A 15238-nucleotide genomic window follows, 5' to 3' on the forward strand; every position below is an offset into this window, starting at 1 on the left:
AAAAAAGATTTGATCAGGGACAACGAAAATACGTCGTTAGAAATTTATTTTGAACAATTCTGTCAGTTGATTAATTTAATCAGCAATCAATTTGACAAATGATATTTATAGTATTGTGGTAACATAAATGAAATTATTATTTATTGTTTGATTCGTGAAAAGAAAGACCAATTATATACAGGTAGAAATTTTATAATACTATAAATATCTATGACTAAATACATTATTATAACTTGTCTATATATTTTTTATATTTATATAGTTATAATCTATATAGTTATAATCTATATATTATATCTATATAGTTATAATCTATATATATTAAAATATATTAAAATATTTTTAAATATACATATTAAAATATCAAAATTTATGATTGCATTTTCTTGATCTTCAATTATGTTGATTCCATTTTCATGACCTCTAACACTTTATTGTACACAAGTTGGGGTGCGTCTATGGCCCATAAGAAATCCAAGTGATTGAACTTAGGATATGGCACTTTGTATTCGTCCACTACATTGGGTAAAAGACAGATGAGGCTCTTTACATCCTTAAAGAAACAATTTCATAAGCAATCTCTTTTTCTTTTATATATCTTCCTTGATATAAAGCTTTATTTATACAAACAGTTAAGGAAATTAATCTTTAATATGTATCTTTTCGATCTAAATGTGTTTATCAGTTACCTACCGGAATGCCAGATAGCCAGTCATTTTCGGCATAGAATATTGCAATGGGGGTGGTGATGCTTGCAAGATTATAATCCGGTGGTTCAGGTGTGTTATAAATTTGTAGATTTTTCGCGCGACCGTAATCGTATTGGCAAAACTTGCCGGAATTATGTTCCTGAGCAAAGTGTACTACCGTTTTGGTCGAAGTACCAGCTGGATAGGTACTCAAAATCGAAGACATCATGTTCTAAAAAACAAACATGAAATCTAATTTCAAACTGCGATCGTGCGAGCGGAATGATAGTAATTGAAAACACCAATTAGAAATAGAAATATTTTCATCGCGATATTCGAGGAATGCTCACAAGATCGAACTGCTCTCTGTCAAAACCTAGGATCAGAAACAGCAAATTGGTACAAATCTTGTCCTGAACAAATGTTATGTCGCAGACGAGCTTGCTCATGAACTGTATTACAGAGCTGTGTGGCAGAAATTCGTCTTCGCCAAGAAGATATAAGAGCCCCTGCAATTGAAATTCTTTTATCCACAATATAATTTGCTTGTAATTCGATCTTACGATGAATATTTGAGAATATATTTGAAGCATTCTTTGAAACATGATTTTTGCATAGAAATTCTGAATTATTCTCCTTAATTTTAATTGCAATTTTAATTTCAAAGAATATTTACTTGAAACTAAATTCAAATTCTTAGTATTATATATCTTCGGAACTTCAGAATCATAAATTAAAATTCTGTTAAAGTAATTGCGCTTAGATTTCGAAAACTGAAAAATAATTGTGTTATCTGTTTGGCTAATATTTCAATCGTTTATAATACTAATGCTACAACATTTCTGTTAAAGAAAACAAACTTCAAAATTTTTTAAAATCGATTAATGAAAAAATAATACTTGAAAAAAGAGGAGAAACCATCTTAGGATATCCTACAGTCTCAAATCGTAAGATAGAAAAGATAAAAGTAGCTTCTTATATATTGGATGTTGTTTTAAATCATTATTTTGCCATAAAAAATTATTTCTAAGAATATTTTCGTATAACTACCTCAATATTTCCCGCGAAAGGAGTGAGAAACCGTATAGGACTTCTTATATGAGTCATAAATGCTGCAGGCGCGAGGCTGATTATCAATCGCACCATTCGAGCGATTTCCGGACGTTCTGCTGCCATCACGTAAGAAGCAGTTGTGCCCATTGAATGACCGATGTATGTGTGCAATGATTGCGATGTTATATTTGTAATATGTAAGATCATCGCGGGTAAATCATAAACGCCCATTTCGTGAAAGCTAAAAAAAAATTGATATACAATGAGTGCAAAAAGTATTCGTACAAGGAAATTTTTTATAAAAAAAAGTCTTATTTGTAGAAAATAAACATTAATTAGCAATTTTATATAATGAATACATTCTGTTCTAACATAAACAAACGAGCTTCGTATATATTCCTGATTTTAAAAGCTAAATTCCTCGACTGTATGAATACTTTTTGAGCATCTAAACGATAGAATTTTTAATTTTCGCTTATTTTTCAGATGATATATTTTCTATAATTAATATACATCTTTTTGGTATATATAATTTTAAGAAACATGTAGTCTATTTTATTTTTTATGAATAAATTGTTAATTACCCAGCAAGAAATGATCGTCAATTAAACGTCAAATTGACGTAAAATTGGTGTTGAAATCATCGTATCGATATCGATTCGACATTAATTCGATGATTCTTTTCTCGCTGGATAATATTTACTTTTTAAAAATAAAGTTTTTTTGACAAATATTTTTTCTGTACGAATACTTCTTACACTCATTGTATGTGTATCATTACGGAATCTAACAAAATATACTATTACATAGTATTATAGTATAGAACTGATTAATCAATTTTTTACTGTATATAAATCAAGTTATATATTATTATAACTGTTATATTTAACGTACTTATTTTTAATTTATTAACGTAAATACCTAAAGTCCCAAAATTTTGAATCCGATGGAGATAAAGAAACATGTGCCCTTGAGTAAGTATTCCCACGAAAATTGCCCATCCAAACGTCATATCCATGATTTGCCAATATGAAAGCTAGCAAGAAGAAAAAAACATTGTTTCCAACAGATTCCGTAATTACTTAAGGAGGGAATCCTATTATTTTAGCTAAAAACATGACAAAATTTGGGAATTTTTTTTTACGAAACTAGCAATTCAATTCATGTAAAATTTATACCATGTTTTAGTTCATGTTTCAACAACTTACAGTTTTTTTTTTATTAAATTTTAATGATAAATGTAAAAGTTATTAATAATCGAATATCACGTCGCGCAAAAATTCGTCGTCCACTGGTGTGCACCATATTAATCTTCTAGATAATCTGAAACAGAAAAATCAAACGGCGTTTTACTTTATACATATGTAGCTTCAGTTTGATGAACTAAAATTAAAAAAAAATTATTACGGAAATGGTGAGCTTTCAAATCAGCACTATGATAAATTACCCGCAAGACCCTCGCGGCCCGAGGGACCCGCAAAACCCTCGCGGCGCGATGATAAATCATAGTACTGATTTGAAAACTCATTTCCGCAATAATTTTTTTTTAATTTTAGTTCATCAAACTGAAGCTACATATGTATAAAGTAAAACGCCGTTTGATTTTTCTGTTTCAGAGATTAATATGGTGCACACCAGTGGACGACGAATTTTTGCGCGACGTGATATTCGATTATTAATAACTTTTACATTTATCATTAAAATTTAATAAAAAAAAAACTGTAAGTTGTTGAAACATGAACAAAATTATTGTCGAGTGAGTTAAGTAAAAAAATCCTAATTATTATAGAATATGTATATTTCGTTAATTCTTTTTAATGAGATGTGAAAATCAAGTTTGAAGAGAATACCCAAGCAGAACAACAAGTCATTATGATATCAAAATGATGTCAAAATGACTCTAAAATGATCATTAAAAATCATTTTTCAATCATTTCTGATTCATTTTAATGTCATTTTAATGTCATTATCGTGACTTGTTCTGCTTGGATATGTCATTTCATTGTATGTGATATATCAGTTATACTATATGTTTCATGTATATAACAATTATAATATTATTATATTAATATTAGGAGCTATTTTTTTCATTATAATATTATTATATTAACATTAGGAGCTATTTTTTCATATAAACTTAATAATTTTTCTTGATGTTTTTCAGATTAAAACATAGTCAACGATCCCGCAGTGAGAGAAACATTTTTAGAGATTAATTAATGTCATACCAAGTCCTTTATCCTTTCCGGAAATAAGAAAATCGGTGGAACTGCATAAAAGACCATGTTGCAGCAGCACGGATGGACCGTTTTTATTTGGGATACGATAAAGTGTTAAGAGATAACCATCCTCTGTCTGTATCGCGTGAGCCTCCGCGGGAAAGCCCGCTTTTCTTATCCTCTGTAACTGAAAACAGTAAAAGCACATAAAATTATATTTATTATATAAATTTGAATTAATTTTCGCTTCATTAACATTATTATTTGTGTATATCATTAGTAACATGTTATTCCTGTCAGTCCTGACCGGAAGGAAGATTAGTAATGATATACACAAATAATCTTAATCAATCGAAAATTGATTCAAATTTGTATAATAAGAATTCATTCATACATCTTTTTTCTAAATAGCAGAGAGATTTGAGCATTTTTATTTTATTTTGTATAAAACTTATATATATTCAATATAAAAAGTAACTATTAAGATTTATAATAAAGCCATATCCCCAATATTATTTATGTAATCATAAAAGCTATTGCTGAATAGGGAAATATTCTGCAAAATTTAAAGTGTGATAAATAATTTATAATTTAATTGATTTTAATGATTTTACAGTTAAATATTTATTTTAAAAAAAGATAAAGCAAATACTGTTATAAAGTGACTAATTTATTTTAAATCTTATTGTATTAGATACTAAACTTAGTTTCCGCGGTTTTTTTTTGCTAAACTTTTTTTGTTAAAAAACTCATTTATCTCGATATCAAAAGCAAAAAATACATCAATTAAAGTATTTGCCGTCGCTAGCTATACATTTTTCCCATCTTTGTGGCAATAAGTGGATTCCGCTACGAGAGAACGATTGGTCTTTTGAAGCAATCCATTCATCGATCCATTTTCGCACATCCTCGTAATTTCTGAAGTGTGTATAAAGCATTATTTACGTCATTATATATAGGTACTATATAATGACATGTAATGATATAATATTAAATGCTATCATATATTAATTATTTTATGCTATTCACGACGTCATATATCGCCAATTTAACGTTCTTTTTTTCATGTATTTTACATTACTCAGTAAATATTTTTTAATATATAATATTTATCATAACATGCTACTGAAACATGTAGTGCTCTTATCATAATGGAAAACAAACAGAAGAAAAAAGTTACTGTTATTTCTAAGAAAATTATAATGGTAGTATATTATGCAATGTTCTATGTATATCTGATGATATAACTGGAAAGATATAATATACTGATAATATAACGGTAATTCTATACGAAGAAATAAGTCGGAAACGCGTAAATTTTTTCGTATAAGACTTTTCGTTCAGGAAAATCGACTTTAAATTAGCCATGCTGCATCGATCGGAACAAGTAATAGTCGGAAGAAGCTAAGTGTGATGAATACGCTGGGTGCGGGAGAATTTCCCACTCGAGCTGTAGCTCAGTGTTTCCTTGACGGCTTTTGCAACGTGTGGTCGAGCGTTGTCGTGCGATTTGCAATGACATTTTCGATTAATTCGTGTGGTATCCATTTTTCTTCCTTTTGAATCTTTCCCATTGCACGCAGACGTTAGGAAGCAGCCATCGGAGTAACATTTAATGTTGCAGACAATTCTTGGAGCGTTTGAGCTGAGTTTTCGTCTAATAATGCTTGCAATGTCTTCAGTGTCTTCAAACTTTTTCGGTTGACCTGAGCCGTGAGCGTTGTTTATCATTCACATCATAATCACCACTCTTAAATCGTTGAATTCTTGGCATGTTCTTTCCGATGGAGCACAATTGTCATAAGCTTCGACAAGCAATTTATGAGCTGCAGCTGCAGTTTTTTTCAAATCAAAGTAATGAAGCAGCACATGTCGAAAAAACAACTTATCACGTTCCATGTTTAATGACAAAAAAAATGGCACTGTTCGCTTAAATGAATCTTTTCGCACTGAATCTTATTGACAAATGTCTAACCTCTAAAATGCAGCCAGTTTCAGATATCAAAGTAAATTTCATCTACAACTAGCGTCGTAAATGTGAGCCGCGGGGAAACTAAGTTTAGTTACCTAATATATTTCAAACAAAAAAAATATTCTCTTGTTTCAATGCGATGTACTTTTGAACAAAGTTAACAATGAATAATTTAATCGATCTTGAAACAAAAAAAACGGTACAATTTTAAGCGACAATTAAAATCATTATTTTTATCAAAATGTAAGGGAGCTCAAATTTTAATTGCGAACAGGAACGTACCAATTGGCATAAGATCGTTTTCTGTATATTACAATAACGAATATCTAAGTATTTAAGAGTATAAAAATAGTAAAGATTTCAATCTTTTTTTCTAGATGCGTACACTTACTATATCGAGATTGTCTTGAGAAAAAATATACGTGCTGTTTGACTGTTCCTTGTTGATACCCATCACATTTTTAATGATGCTCTGTGGGATGTCGAGTATTCCAGCCGCTGCAGAGTCGGGAAAGCCACAAAAGGATAAAAGATACACGATCACGATCAACTGCATCGTAAACGAATGATGCAGTATCAATGAACAAAAATAGACGCTACAGGTCTTTTAATATCAAAGTATAGTACTGATAAGAGAAGAAAACAAAGAGGAGGAATAGCAAGAGGAGGAATAGACTAGTTAATCTCTTCTTTAATCTTCTCTTTATGAAATACTAAGTTGCAATTGGATGAATCATTCCGTCAACGGAATAGATTATTTTCTATTAGATAGAAAAAGAAGTTATTACGTTGTTAATTACGTTATTAATCACGTGATAAAATTTAAAAAAATACATACATGATCTCATACAAATATAACATGATACTCATGTTGCGACATATTACTATTATTATATCGACAGATTGCACTGTCCAACACTATTTTGCAACACGAGTGTGAAGAGTCATTTCTGATATGTTATTATTTTGAAAAAATATGAAAAAAATTAAAAACGACAACTTTGAGAGTTTGCATAATATTGTAAACCGGTAGCACATTTTTTTTCTACATTTCATTAATGCCAAGAGAAAGTATCAATGTTCAGCTTTAAAATGCATTTTATTTTCTTTTTTATATGATTTAATGATTCAAGATTATAATCTTCCTGCATTATATTGTATTTTCAATTTTATATTGTTTTTTTATTGATTCAATTATATTATGTAAGTATGTTAGCACTTACTTTTCACATAATGCAATATTAAAATGGAACAAATATCTTTTTCATGTATTTACAGGAAAAGAACTATTTAAAATTGCTATATCTCGAAAACGAAAAATCATATCAAAACTAAATGAAATGCATTTAAAAACTTAAAGTTGACACTTATTATTAACGAGTTTCGTTTCTTCATTATTAAGTTTCGAAAAAAAATTACTGCCGGTGTTACAACGTCATGAAAACCTTCAAAATTATCATTTTTTGCCTTTTTGAGGTTATTTTTCTCAAAATTATAATAACCAATTTGGACAACGGATTCATGTTTTAACAAGCAAAAATACATTGGAAATAACTATTTTGATTCGTAATGTAAAAAAAGTCAAGTTTTGTCGAATAGTGTTACTAGAGCACTAGAATTATGATACAAGACAATCCAAAGGTACACAATAATGTGTACACTCTGAACCCCCTGAACGCACGTTATACAAGCACTATAATAAGAAATAATCAAAGATGTGCAATAGCGTAAGCGTAAACGCTACAGGCAATTAAGCATGTGAAATATAGAGGAATATAGGACGCGCGTTTACGCTATCATATACATAAAATTTTTTAGAAAATGTGTATATATATATGTGTGTGTATGCACACACACACACGCGCGCGCGCGCGCGCACAGAGGGTATTCCGTAACTGTGTATGTGTGGGTACAACTAGAAAAGAGATGATTATATATGAAAAAATAAGTTAAAAACGTAAAATGAAATTTTAAAGTCGATTTTCCTGAATGAAAAGTCTTATACGAAAAAATTTACGCGTTTCCGACTTATTTCTTCGTATAGAATTACCGTCTTTCCAGTTACATCATCAGATATACATAGAACATTGCATAATATACTACCATTATAATTTTCTTAGAAATAACAGTAACTTTTTTCTTCTGTTTGTTTTCCATTATGATAAGAGCACTACATGTTTCAGTAGCATGTTATGATAAATATTATATATTAAAAAATATTTACTGAGTAATGTAAAATACATGAAAAAAAGAACGTTAAATTGGCGATATATGACGTCGTGAATAGCATAAAATAATTAATGTATGATAGCGTTTAATATTATATCGTTACATATCATTATATAGTACCTATATATAATGACATAAATAATGCTTTATACGATCGTTAATAAGATCAATTTTAATTATTCAAAAGTGTTTGTTGGTTTACTTTTGTTCTAAAAATTATAGAATGGACAAATGTGCGTGCGTGCGTGCGTGCGTGTGTACGCGTGCGTGTGTACGCGTGCGTGTGCTTTATTGTTGCTTAAAGTTTCAAATATAAATATTGCTTAACAAACTGTACCCTTCACATTTTAGACACATATCTATGCCATCCATATTACTGCCTTTATATATCAAACATTTCAAGATAATTACATATTAATTCTAACAATATTTTTTATTATAATTTTATGAAAAAAAATTCCAACTTAATTAAAAAAAAGAAGACCTGAATCTTTTTCTTTATAAATATGTAATTTATGATAAAATTTGTTGTCATATATCAATAGATCAAAATAGCTACTATTGATACTAATTCTTCTTACAAATCATTTGCTAGTTATTTCATGCGAAATAGACATTTTATTTTATTATAAATTTGATAAAAAATTTGCCAAATTGTTATTGAACGCAGCATCATTTAAAGATTTTTTCGCATTTATATTTTGAAAAATTGTTGCAAGTCATTAAATTTTATAAAGAATTTGAATACGAGATTGAAGATATAATAATAATAATAATAATAATAAAGGATTAACGGTTTTGAGAAAAATTGATATTATTAAAATTATCAATATTAATTAGTATTATAAGTTATAGATTATTGTAGAATGTTGTAGGTAATGATAAGTGAATGCATTTTTCTTATATATATTATTTTAAATACAAAACATCTTTTATTATTTAATCATTAATAATATAAAGTCATTCAAGCTTATATAGTGTGGAAATATACAATCTGCATAATTTTTTTTAAATCCTGCAATAATTTATAAACAAAGTTTATGAATCTTTTGTGACAAACTTTTAACTTTATTCGATTTAATTAAATATAAAAAATTTTATATATTGTCTTATTACTTTAGCAAGAAATTCATTTTTACAACAATTTATATTTATTGTTTGAAGTTATTAATTTTATTTAATAAAAATATCTTTAATAAATATGTAAATGGATAGTGTGTATTCATAGTCAAATTCTAATTTTTTTGTTAGAATAGATAATATTCATTAGAGCTATCGAGATAATTCCTATCGAACTGATTCGTTTAATTGAATGAATCTAGTTACAACTAAACTTGACAACGGAGTTGTTGTTAATTTGAGCATCGTTCTTGTTCGGTTATTTATTCTTGCTTTACGTCGGTCTTTTGAATAAGAGCGATGCGATCTCGTTGCTTTCTATTAATTAAGTGATAAATCTTGTAAGGCCTTACAAGTACTCCGAATACTTTTACTGTGAGATTACAAACTACAGCATATAAGAAAAAGAACTAACACAACTAAGACTAAGATGTGCGTGTATTCGTGGTATAGAAATTAAGGCCTCTAAAAATAAGTTTTACATTCTTACAATCAAATTTGTCAAGGTAAACTATATATTTGTTATTTCTAAAACACAACGTTAAACAGACGTTATTATTATTATTATGTTCTCTATGTTGTCTTTAAATAATAATAAATATTCTTGAATTGAACATTACGTGTGAATATCTCATTCTATATAGCTCTGAATATTTTCAATGATAAAATCTTACATATTCAGGCTCAATTAAATGTAATTTGACAAGATTGCAATTTGAGTTGTTCAACATTTTTATACATTTTTACTTGTAATAAAATTCATCCAGTTTCATGTCAAAATAACGATCAAAGTGCCAAAATAGTACCATTCTAATATACTTACACAAACTATTATAAAATAGTATAAGCTGAATTATTTTTAATTTATGATCACAATAACACTGAAAAGATTTGGTGTCATCTCTTATCTTTATTACCGTTATGGCACATTCATCTTCTTCATAATCTTTAACAGTTTCAAATCTTCTTCATAATCTCAAGCAGTCTCTTGTACACGAGCTCAGGCGCGTCCTTGCCCCAGATGAAATCCAGGTGATTGAATTTAGGAAACGGTACTCTGTACATATCTAATTTGTTGGGTAACAGGTGGTAAAGTTTCTTCACATCCTTGAAAAAAAAATCATAAATTATCATGTGTGTGCATTATTTTATACTTCTTACTCAACTCTATGTGTCTTTATACGCAATGTTTTCATTTAGACTCTAGACACATGTTTCTTTATCTCAGTCGAATTCAAAATTAAAAAATTTCAATTATTTATGATGACAAAGTAAAGATAATAATGCATTGAATGTAGTATAGTCACAACAATATATTATTTAAAGCTTAATGAACGAAATTAACATGAATTAGTTCTTAATATGTATTTCCATGTGTCTTTTCAATCTAAACCCATTTTCCGTTACCTACCAGACTATTGGCTAACCAATCGTTATCGGCGTAAAATATCGCAACTGGCACGGTGATGCTCGTTAAATTGTAGTTCGGCGGTTCCGTTGCATTGTAAATCAGCAAATTTTGTTCGCGTCCATAGTCGTATTGACAAAATTTGCCCGATTCGATTTCCTGGCTGAAGTGCACCAGCGTTTTGGTCGAGGCGCCGGCTGGGTCGTGATTCAGAATTACTGGTAGCAGAGTCTAGGAAACAGTATGATATTTGAAGCGTCATCGCGTGTGCTAAACGTGACTTTCGAAGCGCTGATCAGAGTTGCACTTCGATTACGGTTTTCGTGAAATGCTTACGTAGTTGAACTGTTCTTTGTCGAATCCACAGATTAGGAATATCAAGTTGGCACAGATCGCTTTCTCAATATCAAATATCTCACAGCCATACTTAGACAGAAACTGTAGCACACTGTTCTGCGGCAGAAACTCGTCTTCGCCGAAGAACTCTGCGATTTTCTGTAATCCCCAAATTCCTTAATTGGAATATAATTTACTTATAATTGTTTTGATTGTTCTAATTTTAGCAAGTGTTTGAGAATAAAACGATTCATTTCAAGTACTCTTTAATGAACTAAATTTATACAAGCGATCTTTGATCTTAAATCTTAATTCTTAAAAACTGTCTCGTTAAAATTATAATCAAAGCTTTGGATAATATAACTCTACAATGAGTGCGTTTTACGTAACGTTTGCTCGCGATTATTTCGTCCTTGTTGTTTAGTAAATGTAAAAGCGCCACCAGACGATATGACCAACGTATGCCAATATTAGCAAATATCATACATATATGTACATAATTATCCATATTAAATGTAGATAATATTTAGCGAATGTGTATACGCAAAATTGGCGTATACATTAGCCATATCATCTGGAAGCGCCTTTAAATAAGGATGAAATGATGCACGCGAATATTGCGAACGTTAAAATAGAATGCGCCCAATGACATTAAACATAGATATCTAACAATAAATGAGAGCAGTAAAAAAATAATGTTCCCATTTTTAGAGTTAATTTTTGGCTAAAATAAAATTTCTTATGAAATCTTCTTTCATACTTGTTTATATTTACACAGAAAATTAATTTTTCTTCTGGTCATAAGATGTATAAAATTCCTTCTTGCATGAATAAAATATATAGAATAATTAACTGGTCGTATATTATTTTTTAAGGATAATGAAGCTCGTTTATCACAATTTCCTGATATTTAACATCATGTATCTTTGAAACATTAAATTTTTTAAATAAATTGCACTCGGATTAGTTAAAAAAATATAGTTTTGTTATATTTTCTCCTAAAAGTTTTATTCATTTATAACTCAAGGATTATTGATGTCTTGACATTTTTTTGCTAAAAAAAGACACATGAAAGACAAGATTGTCTTTGAAAAATAATAGTAAAGCAAGTATTAATGCATCCTCTGTAGCGTAAAATTATAAAACAAGATGAATTAATGCTAGATGTAATTTCTTAACTACTAGATGTGGTTTTGAATCGTTATATAGAGTGTCTCGTAAGTTTTTGTCAATCGCTTTTGTGTAGATAGAGCGGACTAAACTGAGTCAAAAAGTCCTCTACCATTGCAATTTTCGCAATGGTTAATAAGGTATTAATTACTAAAAATCGCTGAATATATTGGTTTTCGAAATTTTTTTACTCAGATACTCAACTTTATAGAAAAACAGCGAGAGCAACAAAAATTGTTTATTTTCTTCTCATAGAACTCTAAGAATTTTTTCAGAATTTTTTATCAACTTTTTAGTACTGCATTTTCTTATTTTTATCAATATGAGAAAATACGGTATTAAAAAATTTTGAAAAAATTCTCAGAACTTTATGAGAAGAAAATAAACAATTTTTGTTGCTCTCGCTGTTTTTCTATAAAGTTGAGTATCTGAGTAAAAAAATTTCGAAAACCAATATATTCAGCGATTTTTAGTAATTAATACCTTATTAACCATTGCGAAAATTGCAAAATGGTAGAGAACTTTTCGACTCAGTTTAGTTCGCTCTATCTACACGCGGAGATAATTTTTTCTTAGAATTTATCCTAAAAATATGACAGTTGTGGGACAACATTGTATTTCGAAGAATTTTAATATAAATATATCTCATTTATTAATAAAACTACAATAAGGTATAAGATAAGTTTGATCAATTTTACTGAAGTGCATGGTAAAAACCTTTAAAATATTGTATTGTACCACAACTATCATATTTTCAGGGTAAATTTTAAAAGAAAATTCTCTCCGTGCACAAAAGCGATTGGCAAAAACTTACGGGACACCCTGTATATTAATAATTAACTTACTTTCTAGCAGTATATTTAGACATATTACCTTAAAGTTGTATGCGAAACGAGAAAAATATCGTATTGGACTTTTCATATGGTTCACAAAAACTGCAGGCGCGAGACTAATCATCATTTGCACCATTGGAGCAATTTCTGGACGTTCCGCTGCCATTACATAAAAAGCAGTTGTACCCATCGAATGACCAATGTATGTGTGCAATGGATGTGACGTCGTATTCGTGATATACGAAATCATCGTAGGTAAATCATAGATGCCCATTTCATGAAAGCTAACAACAATTTTGATCGAGATAGATACATCATAAAATATAACAAAGTATTTATGTATATTATAGTATAAAATAATAAATAGTATAAAAATTAACTAATTTTCATTTTTTTTACTATAAGTTAATGATAAAAGTGTTGTCGAGCAGTTCTCTAAAAGAAACCGAGTATATTTACAAAAAATTGAATATTTTTAAAAATATATTACATGCACTAAAATACATTTACTTAGGAAGTATAGCAACCAATTACATTATTATTTATTATAACTGATCGAGACATGCTTCTTACGAGATTTTCGGTCAGATTATTGGATAAGACCCTCCCTCCAAATTTTCCAAAATTGCAAGATAATTGCTTCAAACAAATATTTGTTTTTCTTGAAGCTTTATCTTCATGATATTGATCAAATATTTTCAATCGGATTTACGTTCGGAGATTGAGAAAGCTGATAATCCATCATTAAGTCACATTTGTGAAAACCTCGTAGAAACATATCTCATGGAAAGCATGGAGACAAGCTATATAATCAATAATAATCATGGATCTCTATACTAGATAATGCATGTATACTTTTAAAATATTTTTATTTTTAAATATCACTTTTAATATATTCGGTTATTTCTTTGAGAGAACTGCTGAACGCTGATGCTCTTATATGTTATTGACTATAAATCATTATTAAGACTATATCATTTTTAACGCACTGTTATTTTTTTATTTTGTAGCGTGAGTACCTGAAATTCCAAAATCTTGAATCCGATGGAGATAAAGAAACATGCGCTCTTGAATAAGTATTCCCACGAATATTGCCCAACCAAACGTCATAGCCCTGATCAGCCAATATGAAAGCTAACATAATAAAAAAAAACATTGATTACAGTAGCTACTTATATGACAATATTATAGCTTTATAATGTTACATACATAGTCTAGCCATACATGTCATCTGATAATTTCTTATATATTAATCCGATTTTATGTATAAAGTGAAATTTTATTTAAAATCCAGAAGAACAATATTGATATTAATAATCAAAATTATTTGCATAAAAAATATAATATTAAGAAAATAAAAATAAAACTTAAAAACCGAAATGCATTATAATTTGCATTAGACATATTAAATTTTTTTTGGTACATTGAAATTTGAGAGTTTATCTCGGTATTTTTCTGAAGTATAATCGATGATTTCTTTAAATTGATTAGGTAGAGGTAATACCAAGTCCTTTATCCTTGCCGGCAATGACCCAATCAGCAGAGCTGCACAACAAACCATGCTGCAACAACACGGGCTGATGCTTGTCACCTGGGATACGATGAAGGGTTAAAAGGTAACCGTCCTGCGTCTGTATAACATGAGCCTCCGCGGGATAACCAGCTTTTCTTATCAATTGCACCTGGAAGAAATGAAAACAGTTTGTTTATCATTAGTGGTACAAATCGCAATCTCAAAATCTGTCAAAAATTCAAATTTATTATGATAAGATACATATGTAAGTTGTTTCAAAATTCACAAATCAAAATACTACAGTAAGAAAGTTTTCAAAAAATTAAAACTGCCTGGTCACAAGTGATCTTAAGATTCCATTCGGCTAATGAATTAATCATAAGTGTCTCAAGATCATAATTGAGATAATTTTAAATATAAGATAACGTATTATAAAATCTAAAATTAGAATATAGAAAAAAAATATTTACTTACTGTATTAAGGTTGGCATCGGGATTGAATTTGGCGCTGTTCAGCTGTTCCTTGCTATCCCGCATCATATTCATAAGCGCGCTCAGCGAGGTATCTTGCGGAATGTCAAATGTCACTGCAGCGACAAGGTCGCAAAATAACAAGAGGAATGCTATCACGATTGACCGCATCGTGTCTGCGTACGATAGAGCCGGCGATGAAAGGATTTGAATTGGATCGTGGATC

General features: G+C 29.3%; 2 protein-coding genes and 1 long non-coding RNA gene across 3 annotated transcripts; 1 reads left to right on the top strand and 2 right to left on the bottom strand.

Annotated features, from left to right (window-relative positions):
- Positions 1–393: 393 nt before the first annotated feature.
- On the bottom strand, positions 394–6535 carry LOC108723582 (lipase 3). Its single transcript, XM_018449434.1, has 7 exons — positions 6325–6535; positions 3971–4148; positions 2664–2778; positions 1740–1983; positions 1040–1198; positions 694–921; positions 394–553 (listed from the first exon to the last, which is right to left on the bottom strand). Exons 1-7 carry the CDS (start codon positions 6487–6489, stop codon positions 398–400), a joined length of 1245 nt encoding a protein of 414 aa, XP_018304936.1. The 5' UTR covers positions 6490–6535; the 3' UTR covers positions 394–397.
- Positions 1837–14605, top strand: LOC108723586 (uncharacterized). Its single transcript, XR_001936655.1, has 3 exons — positions 1837–1901; positions 2670–2716; positions 14526–14605. It is a non-coding gene; the product is annotated as an uncharacterized lncRNA (long non-coding RNA).
- Positions 10034–15183, bottom strand: LOC108723584 (lipase 3). Its single transcript, XM_018449435.1, has 7 exons — positions 15016–15183; positions 14533–14710; positions 14048–14162; positions 13069–13312; positions 11026–11184; positions 10693–10920; positions 10034–10388 (listed from the first exon to the last, which is right to left on the bottom strand). Exons 1-7 carry the CDS (start codon positions 15181–15183, stop codon positions 10239–10241), a joined length of 1242 nt encoding a protein of 413 aa, XP_018304937.1. The 3' UTR covers positions 10034–10238.
- Between the last annotated feature and the right edge of the window lie 55 nt (positions 15184–15238).

The sequence above is a fragment of the Mycetomoellerius zeteki genome, unplaced genomic scaffold (genome assembly GCF_001594055.1).
Source record: "Mycetomoellerius zeteki isolate Tzet28-1 unplaced genomic scaffold, Tzet1.0 scaffold245, whole genome shotgun sequence".
NCBI lineage: Eukaryota > Metazoa > Arthropoda > Insecta > Hymenoptera > Formicidae > Mycetomoellerius > Mycetomoellerius zeteki.